The sequence below is a fragment of the Salvia hispanica genome, chromosome 2 (genome assembly GCF_029641045.1).
Source record: "Salvia hispanica isolate PSC_SH4W2 chromosome 2, Shi_PSC_v1, whole genome shotgun sequence".
Taxonomy (NCBI): domain Eukaryota; kingdom Viridiplantae; phylum Streptophyta; class Magnoliopsida; order Lamiales; family Lamiaceae; genus Salvia; species Salvia hispanica.
This window is the reverse complement of record NC_142693.1, coordinates 56,403,973-56,427,766: the sequence shown is the minus strand read 5'-3', so window position 1 is coordinate 56,427,766 and position 23,794 is coordinate 56,403,973. Positions and strand designations below refer to the sequence as shown.

Sequence of the window (23,794 nt, the reverse complement as noted above, 5' to 3'; positions counted from 1 at the left end):
TACTCCTTATTAAATGATATATGATGGTCATTAAACATTACACATCAACCTAAGAGCATCCACAATGGCGGCTAGCGCACCGGCTAGCCGATTCGCGTCGCTAGCTGGTCGGCTAGCCGAACCATTGGAATCGGCCAACGCCTTTTCGGCAAGAAAATAGGCGAGCGCACGCCGATTTGCGAGCGTTGGCCGATGCGCTGGCCGCCATTGCAGGCTCGCGATCGGCTAGCGCAATTTTTTTATTTTTTATTTTTTGAATTTGTTTGAAACACTATATATACGCGATTTTAGTTTCATTTTCATTTGCACCACTTGTATTACGAGTTTTCTCTCTCTCTAAATTTCTTGTAACGACCCGCCATTCTAGGGTACAATAATAATGGCGTTCGCTATCTAGGAGGCTTAAATGCGCAACAAAGATCGTAGACTAGGGTCTCATTTAAAGGCAATTTACCAGAGCATTTAATGAACAATTAAATAGAAGAAGAATAATGCCTTAGTAAATGAATTCAACAAAAAGGCTATCGCAATAAATGCTTATCAAAGTTTCCAAAATAATTCCAACTGTTCCATATCCAAAATATTCCCACGAAATAAAAGAATTTAAACCCAACCAATAGATCACAAGTTTTCATAATATAGCGGAAGCGACCAAGAGAGAAGTGAAGCTATGTATGGAGACACAACGACACTTAAAGTTCCAACAGATCATGTTATTATTTCCTACTCAACACCGCCGCCCGCTCGTCACCGCTCAACCTGCACATAGGGAAAACACATGCAGGGCTGAGTACTATAATCATACTCAGTGGACTCATTGCCGAAAACAGTTTTATCACAAAAATAGTTATCATGCTATTTTTAAGTGTCCATCGGGGTTTTATCTTTAGAAAGGCCCGAGGCACCACAATATATTCTTTATCAAATATCACGGTCGCGCAACCATTTTTCACATCGACGTTTACCATATCCTCATTCTACATGACAAGAAATGCGGCCGCAATCCAGGTCACTAGACCGGCCAACCCGTACGCTGACACTCGGTCTAACATTGGTGTACACTAACCCAAGTAGAGTTTGCGGCTCTACAAGGATCCGAATTCGATTAAATCAATAGTGGCATAGCCACGAGGGATAGGCACGACAAAACAAATCAAGGCGTGATAACACATATCTCATTCTCATCAATATCAGTTTAGGACAATGTCCTTATTTTTAAAAGAAAGCCCACCTCGTCGGCTTAGCTCGAAAGTATTCTCTTCTCCTCGTTTATCACGCTGAGAGCGCGAAGTATCACCTTTAAATTAGGTGTATCACAAATCAGATTCGAACATTGATTTCAAATCATGCATGTTCCCACGTTTCCCTTTTTCCCATCGATAAATCTTTAATATTCTCATCCAAAATCAAGGTACGATTAGCATATCATTTTTATTCGAATAACAACTCCAAATTCACCATTAAATCGTGTCACGCATGAGTGTTCTACACACACAACACACGCACACGAACACCACACATGTGCACGCACGCCGAGGCGTGCGCGCACACACACACGATCACGCACACACACATTTTCACACGTACACACTTATATGCATCCCATTCATCCATTAATTTCCCCTTTTCGCTCGATCTATATGCATGTGGACTCAAGAACACCGATTAATCGGTAGAAGAAGAGAAGATCAAAATTAAAGTACCTTTTCCAAAAGAACGAACGGTAGAAACAAGTTATAGCCTTGATTCTTCAATAAACTCTTGAATTTCAACTTGGATTCTTCTCAATTGATGAAGAAATCTTGGAGAAAGTAGAAGAAAATTTTGGAGAGAGTGGGGAGAGTGATTTTCGAAATTTTGGGAGAAGTGGGCGACGGTTTCTGATGATTTAGGTTTAGGATTTCTCTCTTATTTATTGAGGTTAAGATATACTCCAACAATTAAATAATAAAAGATTTGGAGGAGATTTGTTTGTTGGAGTAGCCGAAAATTTGAAGAGAAATAGTAGGGAATTTCGAATTCTAGGCTATTAAATTAGCCTATGATTTAAATTCAAATATTTCACGGAGTAGAATAATATATCACGGAGCAGAATAAAATAATAAAATCCTCCCCAAATAATAGTAGTAGGCGATTTTTATGCCTCTCCCACAAGGAATTTAAATTCAAATCCTAATTTAATTAGGATATGGCAATATCTTCTTAGATATGGCAAGATATGGTAAGATATTCTAGCATACTTATATTTATTCATGGAAGAGAATAAATAAGGGATCAAATAATATAATAAATAATTCCTTCTTCTCCAATATATGAGATTTTCGAAAATCTCAAGGGAATGGGGGTGGGTTTCGAAAATTCCCAAAGTGGAATTAAAGTATAATTGGACTTTGGATTTAATTTGGATAATTATCCCAAACAAATAATTAAATCCAAGAAAAATGGAATTTCTTTCCAATAAATAGGAGAGGTCAAAAATTCCACATAATTAAATAATACTCCTATTAAATTCTCACTCATCCCTTAGGAAAAATAATCCACCACAATTATATTACTCTGCATCAAAATATTCACGCCAAATCAATCATCTCTTTATTTTCTCTTCTCAACGCATTGACCTTTCAACGACCACGTCATATTTTCCACATCTTTGACTATTCAATAGCCACGTCATATTTTCAACAAGTTGACTATTCAACTCAATCTCAACTCCCATACACAATTAGGTCACAAAGACATCATGTAATTAATCACTCATCGATTAATCCACATATCATAGCATTTAAGGCATTTAATGCAAAAATTTTATAACCCGAAAATTAGGGTTTGAAAAAGTGGGGCGTTACATTTCTATATAAGAGCAACATCGAGTGATGGACAACAACAACCAGTCCAGTCCGGCGACAAGCGGATCTCAGATCACACGGTACCCGTGGGGTCTGGATGGGGGCAGATGGGCCAAGGGTACAACAACCCTTGGCAACAGTTGATGAGGTTGACGGCGGACGCGCAGGGGGGGATGCCGGGCGGGGGGCAGGCCACAACTCCATTAACCCCGCAGGCCACAACTCGAGCCACAACTATTATTTTGCATTATTCACAACTACAACATATTTTACTCGTAAAATAGAATACGTTGAACAATTAAAATCGGGAAAATTCATTGTTCAGTTGGAAAATAGAAAATTACAACAATTGCGGTTCCAAATTTCTTCAATTAGATCCGCTTGGAGGCGAGTGTGTTGTTCTTCTTGGCGCATCGCCGCTGAACGGGCCATGACATTGCGCACGTCGGGAGGAACACCGTGCACGGGCGGGTCGGTGACAGTGTAGCTACTGTTGGTGCTGGCGAGCGGATCGTCGCTCCAAAAAGTGACATTTTCTTCCTCGTCCTCAACGATCATGTTATGCATTATGATACATGCATACATGATGTAGGCGATTAGTGGACGGTGCCAACCACGGGGCCGCTCCATTCACCATATCCCAACGTGATTGGAGGACTCCGAATGCGCGCTCCACATCTTTCCGAGCCGCCTCTTACTTTTTGGCAAACAACTCCTTCCTATCCGTTGTCGGACATGTGATGGTCTTCACGAACACGGGCCATCGAGGGTAAATCCCATCTGCCAAATAGTACCTCATACTGTACCGACGGTTGTTGGCCGTAAACTCTTTTGGCGCTCGCCCAGCACACAAGTCGTTGAACAATGGAGACTCGTCCTACACATTGAGGTCGTTATTTGACCCAGCGACACCAAAGTACGCATGCCAGATCCACAACCGTTGGTCGGCAACGACCTCCAACACAATCGTTGGATGTGTGCCCTTGTGCTCGCTAGTGTATGCTCCTCTCCAAGCCATTGGACAATTCTTACACTGCCAGTGCATACAGTCGATGCTGCCCTGCATCCTCGGGAAGCCGTGGGTCTCCTCGTGCATGCGTACCAATCTGCGAATATCGTCGGTCGTTGGCCTTCTCAAGTATGTGTCCTTGAATGCTTTGATCACTGCCCGACAGAATTTAGCTAGGCATTCGCGTCCAGTTTGCTCGCTCACATGGAGCTACTCATCAAACATATCTGCAGTTGTTCCGTAAGCGAGTTGGCATAGGGCGGATGTGCATTTCTGCAAAGTCGATATACTTTGCCGCCCGACAGCATTGACGGTTTGCATAAAGTACGAGTCACGAGCTACAACTGCGTTGACAATGAGCAGGAACAAAGGCCTCCGCATCCGGAACCGGCGACGGAACATCTGATCACTCCATCGAGGATCTGCAGAGAAATAATCCGTGAAAAGCCGCAAACCAGCTTCTTCACGGTCTTAGTGGATATACATTCGAGTACGTGGTACCCGGACGTGTTGCTCGTTCCACACTTGAATAGCAGCTTGATAGCGTTCCACCTTGTTGTTGATTTCTTCTTGGATTGCGGGCATCGCCGTCTCTAACATTCGGGCCATTTGAGCTGCAATTGCTCGTTGACCTTCACGGCGAGAAGGCATTTTTCGAATTTTAGTGTGAGAGTGAGAGAAATGAAGTTGAATTAAAATGAAAATGGATGGAGTGGAATTTATAGATAAATTTTTAATTTTTTTTTTTTAAAAATTAAAGTTGAGTCCCGGTCCGGCCCGAACCCCAAAACACGTCGGGTCGTGCCATATTGCAGCACGTCCCACGCCGTGTAACGCTGAGCCGGGCTGGACCCCGGGAGCGGCCCAGGGATGCAACTGCGTCACCGGAACTGGCCCAAGCCGTGACGCCCCGCCATTTATCGTTGCGTTTGGGCCGGGACTCGCGAGTTGCGGCCTGGCCCGTAGCGTTATGGATGCTCTAAGAGTTTGAATCTAGTTTACAACAATTTATTTTCTTTTCAGTTAAATTTGATTACGAGTTTTGTACTTCTATTCACTATATCTTATTATTATTTTTTTCTTACAAATATTTTATCCATCCATCAAAAATAGTTCGTACAACCATGATGGTTATGAGTTCTATACTTCTATTCACTATATTTTTATTAATTTTTCTTACATCTACTCCATACACCCATAAAAAAATAGTGTATATAACCACGAGTACTAATTTGGATCCCCTGTTAGGTTTGGTACACTGAAAAGCATGTTTCGAGCAAGTTTCACACGAATAGAATCTTGCTTGTATACGTAAAACTCTACAATCCACTTTTAACCCGATTCAGTATTATTCGAGCAGTTTCGCACGAATAGAATCAGTATATTATTACATTGTGTTTGTCTGTGCATTTATAAGATGTTTTATAAACATTTAAATGTATAAGAAGCAAACAAATTCTAAGTCTTTTGCTTAGTAGACCGGTTGTGGGCGACGTCCACTTTAAAGTAACACAGTCAGTTCTATGCAATGCTTTACAAAAGAAAAAGAAGAATTTCACAACCTAGATTGGCTATCTATCGTGAAAGGTTGCAATGTCAGTCCGTATATTTCTAAGCCTTACTGAAATAAGATGACATTGGTGTGGTATAGCACTGAACGGATCTAACAACAAGACGTGTCTTTATGCTATCTACTGAAAGACTAGGTCTTGATAAAATACTATTTCTTAATCTACATATGTTAGTATTGAGCATACGGTATTGATTATGCACCACTTTGACTTATCAAATGGTGCGGGTTTTTCGCAACCCAATAATCCTGATATATTGGATAGTTGTGATTAATATCTAGCGGTGCTATGATTGCTATTATGTTGAATCGTGCGCGAGGTGAGTCTCGTTTGATAATGTCCTCAAGAGGAGCTCGAACAAGGTTTTATTATTCGGAAAACTGGTCAGTTGGAGTTTTATTACTCTATGAATAATAAATAAGTGTTTCTTGCTAAGTCTACTCTTGGAATTAATAAGATGTTAATTAATTAAGTCCATAGCAGACATTAATTAATTAATGAACATTTATATCTTAAGCGCGAGTAATAAATAATAAACAAAGTGGAAACCCGGATTACTTGTAATTTCGTATTTGGATGGGGAGAGTTCAATATTACTTCTGTAGTGGCTGCTCGTAATATTCCAATATAAGCTTGTATTAAATTGTGGGTTCAATTTAATTAGTGAAAAGCTAATTGGGGGAGCTCATATCCAAAACCTTCCATAGATCCCTATCTGGGCCCAAAATGAACTTAATATAAGTAGGAGAATAAATGAGACAGAATAATTAATTATTCATTATGAAAATAACGTCCCTCTCTTCTCTAGAAGGAGACGATTTTTTCTTATTTTCTCCTCCGTGAGATTTTTCAGCTCCTCCTCCGTGAGGAATTTTCTGTCTTCTTTATTCGAGTCCTAGTATTTTGATAAGATCAGCCCACCCTGATAACGAGATACAGTTCGGGAACCAGAGAGAAGATCCGTGGTCTAGTATTGAAGATCATCGTGGAGAAGACGCAATCAATCGTCGATTCTTTGGAGAATCAAATCGGTAACCCTAAACCGTAGAAATCATGTTTAGTATTTATATTTTTCTAAGCATGATTATTTGCGTTCTAGCATGCAATTATCTGTTTAACATGTGAATTGATTAATCGCATAATCGGTCAAATAGATCCGTATCTGATTTATTTATTTTGTACAGGTCTTCCGCTGTGCAAGGAGCACCAAACCCCAGCACCCCCACCATCAAAATCATGCATGCACCACTGAATCATACATGTGAAACTAGCACACATTGTCAATGTTGTATGTGCTCTAGTTTAATATGTATGGTATGAATTGACCGAATTCATACCATGCATACCAAACTGAGTATGTATGGTTTGAAATTGGAGAGTTCGGAATGAACATCACAAATGAGTTCGAGTTGTCTAATTTGATGAACTTAAAAGAAATTTTATATGTTACTCCGTATAAATTTACTATTTTCACTTCGAAATAATGGTTGTGCACATGTTGCCAATCATCCTACAAGGTACGGGTTTCAAGAACTTGTTAAATGCTTAAATTTATGCGCATTACCTCAATCGCATATGCGGATTAGAGTGTGACAAGTTCGACAAATTAATGTGAATGTGCAAAATGTGGGTGATGATTATTTGAGTAAAGATAATTTGAGACGATGCTAGAGAACACAAGGGTGAAGTACTAAATTATTGATTTTAGAGAGCATAAATTTGGTCATCATTGCCCATGTCTATGTAGAATTATGGTCCGAATCTAGAACGTTTAAATGGGTTGGAGCAAATATGTTAGTGAAGGCCCATTTCGCCTATAAAAGGCCCAAATACAACTTTCTATAGATCACTGAATTAGTATAGTTTCCACTTCCACAACCAAAACCCTCCCCCTTCTGCATTCTTTTTGAACAAAACCCTAAATCTCCGGCGACGATGAAGCTCGTCAGGTGAGTTCTTCCTCATACTTTGCGAAGATGCTTTGATTTGTTTGTTTTACGCTCGAGTTATGGTTAATGTCTGACTTATTGTTGTAATTCGAGCAGGTTTTTGATGAAATTAAACAACGAGACCGTGTCGATTGAGCTTAAAAATGGGACCGTCGTACACGGCACCATAATTGGTTTGTCATTTTCCCTGTGACTGTTTCGTTTATAAATTCACGTTTGTTCCTGAATTTTTTGTTACTTTTCCTGCAACTGGATTGTTTCTTCCGCTATAGTATATAATACTGTTTGAGCGTTCAGCATTTCATTAATTCAAGTAAACTTGTTAGCTTTCGGTGTCAAGATGTCAATAATGAATTCTAGGTATGCTTACTTTAATCAAAATAAATATAGAGAAAATGCATATTTCAAGCATTTCAAAGTAGGGCCTGCGTTCTTTCTTGCAATGCGGTGTCAAGATGTCAATAATGGATTGAAGGTCTTATATGTAAAATTTATAGTGATTTTGTTTCTGAGAAGCTGAAAGGCAAGAACATGAATTGTGTTTACAACTATCTGATTGTTTTGTAGTCAGTACTCGGTGTCCGAGCCATAGTTTGGTTTGTCTAACTAAATTGTGTTTAGTTGAGTGCTATAATATGCTTATTTAAACCAAAATAAATACTGAGAAGATGCCGGAACATTTCAAGTAGGCCTACTTTCTTTCTTGCATTCCCTGTTTAATGCTTTTAATCTATATCTTCAGTTTTAAATTATTGAAGCAACTCTCACATATTATGTGGAAATATCTTCAGTTTCCAGTATGAGAAGTGCTGTTCCACCTGCTAATTATTTTTCACATCTCTATTGCCTTTGATGACCTAAGTTACTCGTATTTTTATGCATTACTGAACCCTTCATTAGTCGTATTCAGATCATATTCCTCTATGAAGCGAGACATTGTATCAGTATGAGACTAGTCTGAACTGCAACAGAACCTTATTGAGATGAAAATGATTTTTTTTATAATCATAATACAGTTTTGCTCTACTGGTTTGGAAACAGAAATCTAACTGCAGTTTCTTTTTTATAGGTGTTGATATCAGTATGAATACTCACTTAAAGACTGTAAAGCTAACTTTGAAGGGAAAAAATCCTGTGACTATGGATCACCTGAGTGTGAGGGGGAATAATATCCGCTATTACATCCTTCCTGATAGCTTGAATCTCGAGACTTTGCTTGTGGAAGAGACACCTCGGGTCAAGCCCAAGAAGCCCACTGCAGGTATGAAAATACTCACGGAATCTCTCTTTGCAATTGTAGTTTGTCTTCTGTTCTAAAAATGTATTCAAATTCTTGTATTTTATGTGATTTCAGGAAGAGCTGTGGGACGTGGCAGGGGCCGTGGCCGTGGGCGCGGGCGTGGTAGAGGCCGCTAAGTATGGTTCCCATCATCTAATTTTTTGCAGGCCGTTTGTCATGTAAACATCTGTATTAAGAACTGAACTAGCTAAATGACTTGAATATGATCTGTGCTGTGTTTCCAGGTAAAGATAATTTAATCTTAATTGAGATATCATGTACTATTTCTTTCTCTTTTTCATGAATCCTGTTCTGATGGTTCGATGTCTATGTGTACTGCTCCAAGAATCATTTCTTTTTCATAAGATGTAGGTGAAACATATGCTACTCTTTTCTGCAGTGGTCTTATGTTGTTCAGATTCCTAAATTATATGTTAACATGATATCTTGCTCTTAAATTGCATTCATATGGAGATTTGGATGAAGATGATTTTTGAGGGAGGTGTAAAGTAGGTGATCTGTAAGATGTGACCGAGAATTGGTTGTATCTTGTATGTGTAAAGTCAATTATATGATTATATTTTTGTTTGGTCAAGAGTTCCCATCATCGCATATGTTTGGGACTATATTTGTTTGTTTCGATTTCAAAATGGTGCCATCTCGCCATAAATGCTATCTGTGCGTGTTTCTCGTGACCAACTTGCAATTAGATACTTATCTTCTTTTCTTCTTAATAAATGATCTGTATGTATGAATGACACGAGAACATAAGATGCAATAAGATTTGTTAGTGGAGTAACTTGTTTTCACGGTGAATCAATTTCAATTTAAATTTGACTGTATTGAATTAATTTGAGAAATAGACTGTTTAGGTCATGTAGTTTAAAGCTCTTACTGATAGCGTATGTTTTAGCTCTTACAACTGAATTTTATGGGCCTAAATCGATCAAACTCTATGAACATTTGAAAAAAAAATCATGAACGGTTACTTATTAGTTTAGAAATGGGTAATTAAAGCAATTCTAACTATTTACACTAAAGTCAAACTCACGTAAATATCACATTAAATATGATTTTACTTCAACCATTTACACTAAAGTTAAACTTAAAGAATATTTAATAGTATTATGTTTTTTTAACACATAAAATTTGAAAAAGAATTTGGATTTGAGTTTACTTGTTTAGTGTAAACTTAAAGATGATATTTTAAAAATAAAAATAAAAAATGGGATTAGTTTTGGAGTACTATTGGAATTAATTACCTATCTCATTTTAGGTTTTGGTGTACTATTAGATAAATGGTCTTATAGATTAATTCCAACAAATTATAAACCCTTAACTCTTACATTTGAACAGGTCGAAATTAGATGCAGAACATAAAAGAATGAAAATTTACGTTTTTTAGGGATGGAAATTACCTTTTAGTGGTTTAGCTATTACGTAAAAATTGTAGACTGCAGTGGAAATTTAGGCAGCGAGTCCATTTCCCTCGGTCTAGTTGGATTTCTTGCTGTCACTGTTCTAGTTTATTAGTAGTATAAATAAACGAAAGTTATAAAAATATTGATAAGGTAATATTATCCAGTTTGATTCGGAATTTCTGATTAGTTAACATTTAATTTCTCTCAATATTCAATTATATAGATGAAAATATGGTGGGAAGCGGACGAGCATATACAATCTAACGCAATTTTAGTAAAACTTAGTATTATATTCTTGAACAAATTGAATAATATTTTTTCCCCAAACTACATATTGCAATTTTCTACTCCATATCATTTTAGACGGAGAGATAACTGTGTAACACAATATCTCAAGAATTTAGTGTTGAGACATGCGATTAATGTTTATAATAAAAAAAGTCGTCGTAGGGTCGCAAGCTCATAAGCAGAGTATCTATTCGAATCTCAATTCGATTGTTTTTAATTTTCAAACTTTCAATTCTGTCAAAGAGTGACTGTACAACGTACTACAATATCCTGTATCCATATCCAAAATAATTAATTCGGGACCCAACAAAGCAAAAGATATTTTGCACAATGTAGAGACTGACCTATTAAAATATCTCCGATAATCTTGCACACTTTTTAATAAGAGAAATTGGTCTCTAAAACCATGAACTTTGCCCAAAATTTGGTATTTCTCATAAACTTTGAAATTGGTATATAATATCACGAATTTTGTATTTTGTTTGGTATTTCCCAAATTCACTCAAATAAGGTATTTTCATCAAAATCTTATTTAACATAGGCAACCGTGATATGTTTTATAATATTTGAAACCATTTTTTAAGTTCATAACATGTAGCATAAAAAGTCACGTTGAAAACCACGTTGATTTTATTGTGTCAAGTATGATAAAAGCCTCGTAAGTTAGTCAAATATAATAATAAACATGTAATGGAAAATACCAAACAAAATGCAAAGTTCGTGATATTATATACCGATTTCAAAATTCATGGGAAATACCAAATTTTGGACAAAGTTCATAGTTTTAGAGACCAATTTCTCTTTTAATAAACATTCTTTGTATTACAATTTGCTAAGATACTAGTTTTATGCTTAATTAATAAAATACTATTACATGGTACATATTCTTGTAATATTCTTTTTAGAACAGTCACAAGATAAGTATATTAAATTATTACTCTTTTGACATTCACTTTTTTTTACTTTTTTTTTTCTTTTCATTTTTATCCTCTTATTTTCTTTTATCTCTCACTTAATTAATAAAATTTTATTTTCTTAAATTTCGTAAAAAAAGAGATACATTTTTTAGCAAGGAAAGAAGAGAATATGAATTTTAATGCAATTATATAAATTAGAAGATCAATAAATAATTTAGATAGTATTAATGGATAGTGAGACTATATCATTAATACTAGTACTCGATAATGTATGATGGTCTTTTTTCAAATAAAAATAAATTAATTTTAGGAGATAACCAAAATGATAAAATGACAATTATTTTAGATACACCTTTGATATTTTACATTTTAAGCTTATTCTACATTCCAAAAATTATTCCCTCCGTCTCCGATTAAGAGTCACACTTCATTTTTTACCATAAATAGTAAGTAGGTCCCACATTCCACTAATTCAATACACTCACATTTTATTATAAAACCAATATAAATAAATGGGTCTCACATTCCACTAACTTTTTCAACCAACTTTTCTTTACATTTCTTAAAACTCGTGCCCGGTCAAAGTGTGACTCCTAATGGGGAACGGAGGGAGTATAAACTTTTGACATCTTAATTTTAAATTTTCATTCTACATTTTACTAACTCATTTACATGTTTTATTTATATATACAAGTTTTATAGAAGTAATAAATATGATACTCCTACATTTTACTCTTTAAATAATACTAGGCTGTTTTCTCTATTTTAGTTTGTCCCACAAAATTAGTCTAATTCTCTATTAACAATACTAAATCACTTTTTTTTTTCTATCTCTCATATTTTACCAATTTTGCATTAAAACCGTCCTTAAAATCTCTATTTTTAAGCCACAGAGGGGTATAATATAATAAAATTACACAATAATTATATTTTAAAGTCCCCCCTCTGTCTCAAGTGATTGTGTTCATTCTTGGGTTTGGTTGTCCCAAACTAAAATGATGTATTTCCTTTAATTTTGGCAAATATCAACACTTTTTTTTTTTTTTTTTTTTTTTTACTTTTCTCACTTTATTCAATCTATATTTTTTTTCTATATTTACTTTATTCTCTAAAATTCAGCATCCCAAAATGAGGGTCTCACCTCTCACACTTGAGATGAGACAAGATATAGGGAGTAAAACATGAAGTAGGCCTATAAAATCTCATTTTGGCTGGTCATTATCAGATTGTACTGTATTTTGTTTTTGTAAAGCACTACTTTGAGATATTTTATGGGTTTGAGATATTTTTATGATACCGTTATAAATGGAGTATGATTTTGCTTAGAGGATTTCTATACCTTTGCTCCTAGTAAAAGGCGATTCGGGAATTAGGGTTTTAATCTAATTTCAGGTGCCTTCCTTTTTGAGCGAATGTGTTTTAACATGCGTCAGAATCTTGTTTTTAAGGATTGTGTAAATTTGGCCTATTTTCTATCTCTATGTATGATATAGGATAGGAATCCTTTTGCTTCAGAGTGCGCTATGCCATTTTAGAATTGTTGCTATTTGCTTGCTTAGGCTTTTCAAACCAGCATAATTGGATACTGCAGAGTAATGGAATTTGGTGTTAAGCCAAGATTATGCATACATACAGCCTCCCTATTCCCAAACTATGTAATTAAGCCCTAAGATTGTGTGTTGCTGTCCATAAAATTTGTATGAGTTTAAAATGAGAATTCTATGGATTTGGTGTTTGAGCTTACTCGTTTCCCTACATATGCTTCGAATTTGCATTTTTTCTTGTATAGAAATGAGATTACTTTACTGAGGAAGTTGACAATTTTTGTTGATTGCTCAGTTACTAACATATTATTCATAATTTTTGGTATTCTGGCTTGGTTTTTGTATGCAAACGTAGCTTTTCTGGTCATGGATTAATTCACCAAAAAATCATATTCAAATTATTAAAGCATATTAAGTTTCACCAAAAATCCTATCCTTATTTTAGATCTCTTGGGGATAATATGATGGGTTATTGGTTTATGATGATGTTATATAGGTGACAAGAATTCTAGGGAAGCTTCCTGTATGCTCAAGCTTAGTCTACCATCATCTGTAGGGTCAAAAAAATTGTTCTGTTAGCTAATTAATTGATGGAAGGAGGGTTGTTAGACTTTAAATGAGAACACATCAGGGTTTGAAATGTTAGGTCCTGAAATTATAATACTTATGTAACAAATGATTGCTATTCACAATCCTCCCTGAATCACCTGAAGATGATTATGCTAAATGATTCTGAGTTGATTATCCACATGAAAGCAGGGGATTGTGATGGTTGTATAAGGTTTTAAAGCTTTATGCAGCTAAAACTGAAACGCTACCTAAAATGCATTACCAGAAGAGATTTATCTAATGATTTGTAAGTTTAGAACAAAAAACTGTTTTACAGCTTTGTCATTCGCTTGTTTGTTTGTTTATTGAGAGTATGAATTGGCTGTAGAGTGTGAAAGGTGCATTTGAGCATGGCCTTTGCCAAATGCATCAATGCTTGAATACCTGCTTCATAGTTATCTATGTAACTTTTTTTATGCTATTATAATGCTATCTCAGCTTGTTTACCTTCATCCATAATTTTCCTACTTATTTCAGATGTTAAAAGAGCATTAAAAATGTCAGTTTCATCAGTGGATGGTATGGCATCATTGAGCAGTGATCTTTGCTATGACATACTAAGGCGTCTCGATGGCGCTAACCTGGCTATTGCAGCGTGTACTTGTGCTGCATTCTCTTCTATCTCAAAAGAAGAGAGACTGTGGGAAGATGTATGCTCTTCCATGTGGCTTTCAACAAACAGCAATGATGTGAAAAATTTGATCGCTTCAGTTGGTGGATTTAAAAAGTTTTATGCTGATTGTTTCCCCCTCATAGTAAACAAGGATGTTCCTGAATTTCACTGTTATGACTATTATGATTATCCTCAAGAATGGACTGAAGCTGACTACTATGGGGATGAGGATGAAGTAGAAAATATCTCACCATCAGATTTCGTGTCGATTGTGGATATCAGATATAGAGAGAAAACGATTTGTTCTAAAGTCATCTGGGGTATTCCCTACGCGAATGGCTCTAGTGGTTGGTTCTACAACTCTCCTTTTCGTCTGGATTTACTTGCAAACAATGCAAGAGATGACGAGCAAACAGATGACGTCGTGCTCTCGCTATCTGATGCCCTGCCTCCAAGTTGGTCGATTGAAAGGGAGAGAAAAGATGGGAAGCTATGGCAAGAGCTTCGCGATGGAATCAGGCTTAGTTGGATTCTAGTCAACAAGAAAACGAAAAAGGCCGCCAATCTCTCGAGTTGGAGTCCTATAGGAGGACAGAGACATTGGCCTACCGACAAGGATTTCTTGATACGATTCGGTTCAATTCTCCCTGCAAAAGACATTCTTCCATGTCAAGTAGTGGAGTGCATCCTTATCATGAAGTTCAAAGTGGTCGTTGCCGAGGATGGAGGCTCCCACACCACTCTCAAACTATCCGAACTAAGCATGCAGCTTGGAGACATGGAAGGCTCTCATGTCAACGGGAGAAACAGCTTGCTCGTTCTCAAAGAAGCGCTCAACTGCCCTAGGAGCAAGAACTACAGCGAGGCCCTCGAATCATGTCACTTGTACTCGAAAGTCCAGAGCGAGCTCAAGGAGAAGAAGATGAGATATGAAAGCAGGTTAGATACAGTTTGGATTTTAGTAAGTATAGTTGCTTGCGCAACATTTTGTTTATACTGTTTGTGAAAATTCCCTATGGCTTGTGTGTTATAGGACGCAGTTTTGTTGTGTGCACATATAGTTTGTATCTTCGTCTTCCCTCACCACTAAACGTTGCTTGTATAGTAAATTATCTTCGACCACCTCTACATAGTTCAAAGAGTTGATCAAATGCTTCTACCCTTATGCTCTTCGTTTTGCATTGTGAGTGCCCTTATGTCATCATAAATCGTTAAAAATTATATTATTTCTTTAATTTTATAGCATGATAGAAGCTTAATATGTCAACAAAATTAATTGTCAAGTATTTACAGCCAAAGAAAGAGTAGCTATATAGATATTGTATTATGCATAGATTTTGGTGACCCTAAATTCGCAATCTCGCCCAATTCTTCCACTTTTGCAGTCAAAATTTTAAGTGTCTCCATAATTTAGTTGAATTTTAGCATGCATACAGAGATTATATCTATATGAATATGAAAAGTGTATACAGAAGATTAAAAATAATCAGTATTTTTAATGAAAAGTGCAAACGGCTAATTCAATACAGAAAATCATTAGTAGTAGAAGGAACTACGTGGTCAAAGTGTACTTGGAAAAAATTGTACACTAGATCCATCATGCCTATGTAGAATACTACTATCTTATAAAATTTTAAAAACAAGAAAAAGGTCAAAAATGAGGGATCATTTCTCTACAAAAAAGAGGTTTACAAATTTTCAATTTGATCAAAACACCATATCCCCAACTCCATTGACCATCTTCTCCAAATCTTCTTGTGAAAGAAGGGTTTTTTTACCCATTGCTCCACTCTTATCGTACGGCTGAGCCATCTTCCTCAAGAACTACACATACCAGGTGGTGAAATTTTACTTGTTTTTATTGTGTGGTGAAAAGAATTAAGAAAATACAGTGCAAATCACCATTCAGTTAAGGTTCAAACGTACCTCTCTTGCGATATGCACAGCCATGTCCGTACTCAAGTTCAGGTGAGCATCGCGTAGATGTGACAGTATCCAACCAGGCAGCTTCGAGCGCTTATCATGACGACTATATCTAAGAGCACAAGCAACCATTAAACACACATCAAACATTCCGTAAATTATCAAATATTTTCTCCAGGTGGAAAAATTTTCTGTGGAGGCAGAAACAAGAATTAAGCTAACGAACCTCTTGTCAGCGAAAATCATCATCCCATAATCCGCTTTTGACCTGATAACTCGTCCGACACATTGGGCCGCTTGCCTCTGCATATGTACATGAATAATGTTCGATCATGTACAAGCACAGATCCAAATTATATATACTTGGAATTTGGAAATAATGGGTTGCTGAAAGTACCAAAGCATCAAATGTCAAAAAATCACCCTCCTTTATCTGGAAAGTCTCCCGCAAATACTCCAATCTTGCTAGTAATATTCTGCAACATTTGAAGAATTTAGCATATGGCAGTAGCTCACTAATCACTATGCAAAACAGTAATTCATTTTCAAATAGGGGTAACTGCTTTTAAAGTCACCAATTTTCCATGAATTCCGGTTTTTCCCATGAACTTTAAAAAGTTCGTGTAATGTCACGAACTTTATTGTCAGTTGCCATTTTCCCATGTCAGGTTTTCCGGTCTGATTCAAACTGTTCGTTTCCTATTAAGACAATGTCCAAATTTTTTTATCTTACTATCGTTATCTTCGTCTTTGAAATAGCTTCGCGTGGGTACCTTGTACGCCTCAATCGGAACTCGGATGAAGAAGTTATGACCATTATGATAGTACAAGGTCGCACAAAGGTCGTAGCCTTCATCAAATGGCCATAACTTCTTCATCCGAGTTCCGATTGAGGCGTACGAGGTACACACGCGAAGCTATTTCAAAGACGAAGATAACGATAGTAAGATAAAAGAATTTGGACATTGTCTTAATAGGAAACGAGCAGTTTGAATTAGCCGGAAAACCTGACATGGGAAAATGGCAACCGAAAATAAAGTTCGTGACATTACACTAACTTTTTAAAGTTCGTGGGAAAAACCAGAATTCATGGAAAGTTGGTGACTTTAAAAGCAGTTACCCCTTTCAAATACATCAAGTGTGGGGGTCCGTTCAAGAACACACTAATCATTCTGGTTACGGAAAATACTAACAGAAAACAATGACCATTGTGTACACAATCAAGGACTAAAATGGTTGCGAAACAATTTAAGTTGACGACTTGACAGAAAAAAAGGTCATAGGAGCAAACCAACCTGCTCAATGTATATTGAAATGGGATGCCAAACATGATAACAAGTCGGCCATAATGTCTATCAAAATCGATACCTTCTGCCACTTTTCCCCTGCAATCAAAGTAGGGAATGACTTGAGAGAAAATTATGTTAAATTCATAAACTTTAAATAAGCAGAATGTATTCTGACACTAGCCAGTCCATTACAGTTTTGCATCTTCGGATAAGATGCGAACTAAAGGGCACTCAGCCACAATGTCTAATCACTGAAGTAAATATAAACTACCACCACATACAATTAGGGCTAGGGAAAAATACCGAAATACCGGCCTTATCGTACCGAAAAAATACTGAATCTTCGGTATACCGTGACTTTCGGTACGGTATGATACCTTACCTAAAGATTCCGGTAAGGTAACGGTATGAATTTTCAAATACCATACCGAAATTCGGTATATACCACAAAAATATAAACACTATTATATATAAAATATATTTTATATATTTTTAAATTATAAAATCTATTGTGAAATATAAATATAATTATGAATAAATTATATTTAATTTATTTTCAAAATTATAAAATATAAATAATATTCTAAAAACTATAATTTTCTATTTTAATTGATGTTGAAAGTCATGTATACCACAAAAGTAAGGTATACCGAACTTCGGTACGGTATACCGAAAATGAGGTACGGTATCGGTATGGATATTCATCATACCGAAAATAAGGTATACCGAAGTTCGGTATACAGAAAACTTTGGTAAGGTAAAGGTATGACTTTTTCGCATACCGTATTTACGGTAAAGTATACGGTATGGTGGTTTCGTAAGGTATACCGTACCTACCCACCCCTACATACAATATTATCCTAAGCTTACATTATTGGTAATGTCAGGCAAGAATATTATCTTTTAGGAGTATTAAAAGTTTATTGGTAATAACCACTGCTGTTGGAATTCAACAATTGTCTGAATAAGGAAAAATATAAATGTAGACACCTTTCCTTCAGGCTGCAGGTGCTACAAGGCACAACATAGAAAACAATACCTGGCTACTGAGAAAAAGACGGCGCCTCTTCCACAATCACAAGCTCTACGATAATTGTCAAGTGCGAGTGTGGTTTCAACGACATCCTGAGTCTCTATGAAAACAAGTTTACGTTGCATAATTTCCTGTACCGCATTCAAAGTGAAACCTTTGTAAAACAAAGCCTCAAGGCAGGTAGCGTCAACTAACTTAAAAGTTTATACAGGAATTTCCAGAGAAATGTTATACAAGAACGATTACCTTCAGAATGCCTGATTCGTGCCAACTATTAACAATTCCATCCATGTAAGAGTAACTGACAAAAAAGCACACGACTCCATCAGGAACAACAGAGACCATTTCTAGCAAAAGTTTGCCATAATTTTTCTCTACACCAGGGTCACTTCTAAGATCATATTTTGTGCTCACTGGAAGCTGGTCACTGAAATAAAACATGGCAAAAGAGGAAGAGTTATTAAAACAACAGCCAAAGCACATTTTGGCGTTGGATAATTTTTTTTTAGAGTTTTGATAGCATAGAACCTCCCTAACTAGTTACCTTCCACGAGTGAGAACCATCGGGCAGATGCAATCCCTAGTTAAGGACATTGTAAAGCTTCGGCTCACCACAGGATTGAAATTAAGAAGACGAGGATAGAGGTCAATGGGGCTCAGTGTCCCAGATGTAATAACAACTGACTGAAATCGCTCAAATACGGGTTTTATGGCTAGAGAAGCATCATGACAACAAAGCTGAAAACCAATATGATTCGTGAGAAGCAATGCTGAAAATCACTAGGCAGAACAAGTATGTAGTTGTCGAGCAAAAAAATGTACAGAAATAGGATAAATTAGTTTAAAGATGCCTAGCACAACATCTGAACATTAGTAGATTTGAAAAGCTCTCCAAGAACAAATCATTACACATAAAGATCTCAAAACTGCTACCACCTAGAAGTGACACCTTCCCCAACCAACAAAAGGAGGCTATTAAAATATCAGTAACTATGTTTCTTCCGCAACATGCTATAAAGCTAAATACCTGAAGAACAGGATCGGGTATGTGCGGCATCCTTTCATCAAAAGGTTCAATTATAATAGAAAATCCTCGAGTGTAGGTCCCCACAAGAGTTGCCAGATCACAGATTGTTTGGATGTGGAGAAATTCATCGGTGTCGGTGATCTCCAAGGTTAACATAAGAGAGTAAAGTCGATCATAACAAAACTTCAGCATTTTCTGGTCAATTCCAACTTGTGCATTGACTGATGCAACAAATGTAACAGGCCCCTCCTTCTCAACACTTTCCGTCTGCAATCGCCCTTTAAGATATTGTACAAACCTACGCAAAACAGACAAAAAGTGCTCTGCGCGTCTTATATTTCCAGGTACTGCTTCCTTTAGTATGTCATCAGGCAAGGCAGGATTTGCTAGCCATGTGTCACCAACTACAAGGAGAAGAAATGTCAGAATAAGTCATGGAAAGACTTCATGCCAAAATTAGTTGAATACAAATTTACACAACATACTAGGAAGGTCCCCTCTTTGTGCCAAACCATCAACAAGCCTGTTGTACTCTGCACGCAGTCGACCAGCATCGGTGGCCTTTAACCTTCCTACCATGGTAAAATAAAGTTAAGACGAAAGAACATTCAAAAGTAAGTTTTTTGTTTTTCCTCATAGCCATAGGGCGAAAAGTGGTCAACAGTCAACACACTTTCAGGAGGAATAATACCACAACTCTTGTGCAGAAACCATGCCAGAAAAGCAAAGTTCAAATGCCATATGGCACAAGGAGACTTTCTAATATGTAAACTGATGATTTCAGTTCGTCCTTATTTCTAACATGAAGTTAGCTGTCCGAACCACCAATGTGAAATCTTGGCCAAACATTTAAAATAGTACACAGAAATCAAAACTTAATCCCTATCAGTATGCACCATCATAAACAGTATGCAACCAAACATTATTAGTTTTTTATGTTAATGATAAACCTCTAAGATTAACTAGGCCAAGCAAAATCTTTTAATACACCATAATTTCAAAAAACTGTAGAATCTTTTAAGTTTTACTGCTTTTTATGGACAACATCCGGACTTTGAAATACAATAGAAACACAAACAGAGCGGAGAACATATATATAGGAGAGGAGATAGAAAAGAACACTTCAAAGGGGAGAATATAACTATATAAAAGTGGCAGAGGCATTACCACCTTGAGTATATACAGACAAATGAAAGCATGTACCTCTCAATCTCCTGGGACATCCTACTCAGATTCCTTGACGCCCCATCAAGTGTTTGTGTCCTCACATTAACACTAAGTGCCTCAATGCACACATTATCAATATTATGGGCCTCATCAAACACCACAACGGTCTCCCTCTGCATCTCCTTCGATATAATTCCAGCAACTTTAGGATCAAGCAGGTACTGATAGCTATATACCACTACATTTGCAAATTGAACCATACGCCGTGCTAGAAAGTAAGGGCACCACCCTTTCTGCTTTCCAAATGCCCTTAAGTCCTTCAGCAGCAATACAAACAAAAAAAAAAGTCAAGATAGTAATTTTCCAGTTTCCATTATAACAATTCAACAGATAATCAGATGCAAACTAATCTGAAACACATTTCCACCAGTTCAATCCAAGAGGAATCAATTACTAAATCATAAATCCAATTCCAGTCAAACTAAAAATGATTAGATATATACAATTCGCCAAAGACTGAGAATCGCAAAATAGAGAGAAAAAAAAACCTGCAACGTATAAACTCCCGGAGGCAACACGGCGTCAGATGCAGCCTTCTCATAGTTCTCAAAAAAGTCGCACGTCGGAATGTCAGGATTCTCAATCGCCACTGCCCTAACCCAGCTCGCCGTGAGCTTCCTACAAGCAGCATCCACCGAATCACGACTATTCGCCGAGACAACGCGGGGATTGACGCACAAATTCTTCCTCGAGGAGAGACCCAACGCCAGAATCCTCGCCGACGGCCCCAATTCCTTGACCTGATAGTCGTGCAGAAACCTCAACTCGGATAGGGTTTTCTCCATCTCGTGCACTGTGCGGGTGCAGTAGAGGAGCTTCACCGGATTGGAGGGTTTGGCGAGAACGTAGCTCGTGATTAGAGAGAGAAGCGCGATGGTTTTCCCGGTTCCGGTCGGCATTTCGAGAAGGCAGTGGCCCTTGGCATCGAGGGCGCGCTTGAGCTCCACCATGTACGAGTACTGTTCAGGGTAAATGTTGTCGTACGGGAAGTATACGGTTACGTCTTCGATTTGGAACTTCATCTTCACGGCGGCACCGACAGCTTGCGGCGGAGAGCGAAATAGCCGTCGGTAGTGATCGCCGGCGCTGATGATTTGGGGAGCAGGGTATTAGCTGTTTTTCAGAGAGTGACGTCGTTTAATAGTCCTACTACATTCTCCTGTTATTTATTCAATTTTTTTTAAAAATGAATAGTAGAGATTTCCGTTAAAACATATACTCCCTCCGTCCCGGAGTATTAGACTCACTTTTGGGCACATGATTTAAGGAATTGATATTTAAATAGTTAAAGTGGAGAGAGTAAAGTATGAGAGAGGGAAAAAGAAGGGGAGAGAAGAGAGAAAAAAGTAGGTGGAGAATAAAATAAGATAAATGTTTTTTGCTAAAAAAGGAAATGAGTCTAATATGTTGGGACATCCCAAAAAGGAAAGTTGGTCTAATACCCTGGGACGGAGGGAGTAGTAATTAGTATATGCGGAGAAAAAATTTGGTGGACCCGACACACCACGTGGCATGATGATGTGGTGTGTCCCACTAATTAAAAATGAGTAAAGATCAAAATTGGTCCTAAACATATGGTCATTTTACCTTTTTGGTCCCAAACTTTATCTTGTGGATTTTTTAGTCCTACACATATGACAATTTGATCATTTTGGTCATCCGACAAAAGTTCCGTTAAAAACTTAACGGTCAACGAATTTAATCCGGTTTTGACCACATTAGTCTTTTAATCCTGATTTTTAATTCACTAATTATTCCCTAATTATTTTAACAAATATTCTTTTAAAATTAGAATTAAATAAATAATTTAAATATCTTTTAAAACTAATTATTCCCTAATTAAATAAATAATTAGAATTATTCCCTAATTATTCCCGTCCTCCGCCGCCCACGAGCGCCTCTCCGCCGTTCTCTCTGCCTACCACCGCCGCACTCACCTCCAAGAGAACCTCTTCTTCGATGGCCCCAACGCGGAGCTGGCATCCAACTTCGCTGCCCTCCGCATCCGCTTCTACGACCTCGACTCCCGCTGCGTTCTCTCGCTAAAATCAAAGCCCCAAATCTCAGGCGGAATCAGCCGCATCGAGGAGCAGGAGGAGCCTCTCGACCCCACCGTCGGCCGCCACTGCGCTGCAGATCCATCGCGGCTCCTCCTCATCGAGCCGTCCGACATAATCAGGAGGGTGAGGGAGGAGTTCGGTTTGGGCGGGAAGGGTTTGGTCTGTTTGGGGGGTTTTAGGAACGTGAGAGGGGTTACGAGTGGAATGGGCTCAAATTGGAGCTTGATGAGGCGCTCTACAGCTTCAGCACGAGCTATGAGGTCGAATGCGAGAGCTCCGACCCCGATGAAGCCAAGAATTTGATCCAAGGGCTCCTACAGAGCAATGGAATTGAGTATCAGTATTCGGAGAAATCGAAATTCGCCGTTTTTCGATCAGGAAAGCTACCTGGAATATTTGTTAAAATAATTAGGGAATAATTAGTGAATTAAAAATCAGGATTAAAAGACTAATTTGGTCAAAATCGAATTAAATCCATTGACCGTTAAGTTTTTAACGGAACTTTTGACGGAGGACCAAAATGATCAAATTGTCATATGTGCAGGACCAAAAAATCCATAAGATAAAGTTTAGGACCAAAAAGGTAAAATGGTCATATGTTCAGGACCAATTTTGGCCTTTACTCATTAAAAATTGATAAATAGAAGTATTAAGAATATATAGATTAAACTATATAAGGTATTTAGTTCTTGTACATGGAATAAAATTTTTTAAATTAAAAAGTTCCCATATTACAATATAATACTCGCATATACTACATAATAATATATTTTATTTTTTTCATCATATATTCACATCATTTTAAGACTAATTAATATTAAGTATTTTTTGTTATTTTGTGTAGTAGTAAAATAAAATTATATAAATACTTTTATTTCATGCCTATAGGACTAATATGATTAATTATGATTTAGTATATTAACAAATGGAGTATTATATTTTTATTTGTAATTTTTTTCATATATAAATACAAAATGAAAAAAATAGTAAACTTAAGTTAATGTATTGTGATTATTTGAGATGCATACAATACTAAGTACAGTAATTTTTTATTTTGTGTAATGCTAAAACAATACTATAAATATTTTTATTTTCGTGCATACTACTATCATGATTTTTATCATTATGTTTTCTACTTTTTATTTTTTTCATGTATAAATACAAAACGAAAAATAGTAAATTTAAGTTA

At 36.9% G+C, this 23,794-nt stretch overlaps 3 protein-coding genes and 1 pseudogene across 6 annotated transcripts; 3 read left to right on the top strand and 1 right to left on the bottom strand.

The window, feature by feature from the left end:
* The first annotated feature begins 7,254 nt into the window (after positions 1-7,254).
* On the top strand, positions 7,255-8,955 carry LOC125201555 (small nuclear ribonucleoprotein SmD1a). Its single transcript, XM_048099720.2, has 4 exons — positions 7,255-7,375; positions 7,472-7,548; positions 8,445-8,636; positions 8,730-8,955. The coding sequence occupies exons 1-4, from the start codon at positions 7,362-7,364 to the stop codon at positions 8,789-8,791; spliced, it is 345 nt and encodes a 114-aa protein (XP_047955677.1). The 5' UTR covers positions 7,255-7,361; the 3' UTR covers positions 8,792-8,955.
* Positions 8,956-12,449: 3,494 nt separating this feature from the next.
* Positions 12,450-15,168, top strand: LOC125195510 (F-box protein At2g27310-like). Of its 4 annotated transcripts, none has more exons than XM_089063691.1 (2): positions 12,450-12,466; positions 13,911-15,168. In XM_089063691.1, the coding sequence occupies exon 2, from the start codon at positions 13,931-13,933 to the stop codon at positions 15,050-15,052; it is 1,122 nt and encodes a 373-aa protein (XP_088919817.1). In that variant the 5' UTR covers positions 12,450-12,466; positions 13,911-13,930; the 3' UTR covers positions 15,053-15,168. The 4 variants fall into 4 exon arrangements, with proteins under 4 accessions (XP_088919817.1, XP_047950713.1, XP_047949956.1 ...); XM_048094756.2 differs by lacking the exon at positions 12,450-12,466 and adding an exon at positions 12,473-12,672; XM_048093999.2 differs by lacking the exon at positions 12,450-12,466 and adding an exon at positions 12,473-13,680.
* Positions 15,169-15,522: 354 nt separating this feature from the next.
* Positions 15,523-21,687, bottom strand: LOC125202792 (general transcription and DNA repair factor IIH helicase subunit XPD). The gene is made up of 12 exons (XM_048101262.2): positions 21,034-21,687; positions 20,522-20,802; positions 19,804-19,886; positions 19,319-19,722; positions 18,836-19,029; positions 18,538-18,718; positions 18,298-18,422; positions 17,265-17,354; positions 16,367-16,445; positions 16,196-16,272; positions 15,973-16,081; positions 15,523-15,870 (listed from the first exon to the last, which is right to left on the bottom strand). Exons 1-12 carry the CDS (start codon positions 21,565-21,567, stop codon positions 15,754-15,756), a joined length of 2,274 nt encoding a protein of 757 aa, XP_047957219.1. The 5' UTR covers positions 21,568-21,687; the 3' UTR covers positions 15,523-15,753.
* Positions 21,688-22,422: 735 nt separating this feature from the next.
* LOC148932699 (triphosphate tunnel metalloenzyme 3 pseudogene) lies at positions 22,423-23,024 on the top strand (annotated as a pseudogene).
* The last annotated feature ends 770 nt before the right edge of the window (positions 23,025-23,794 follow it).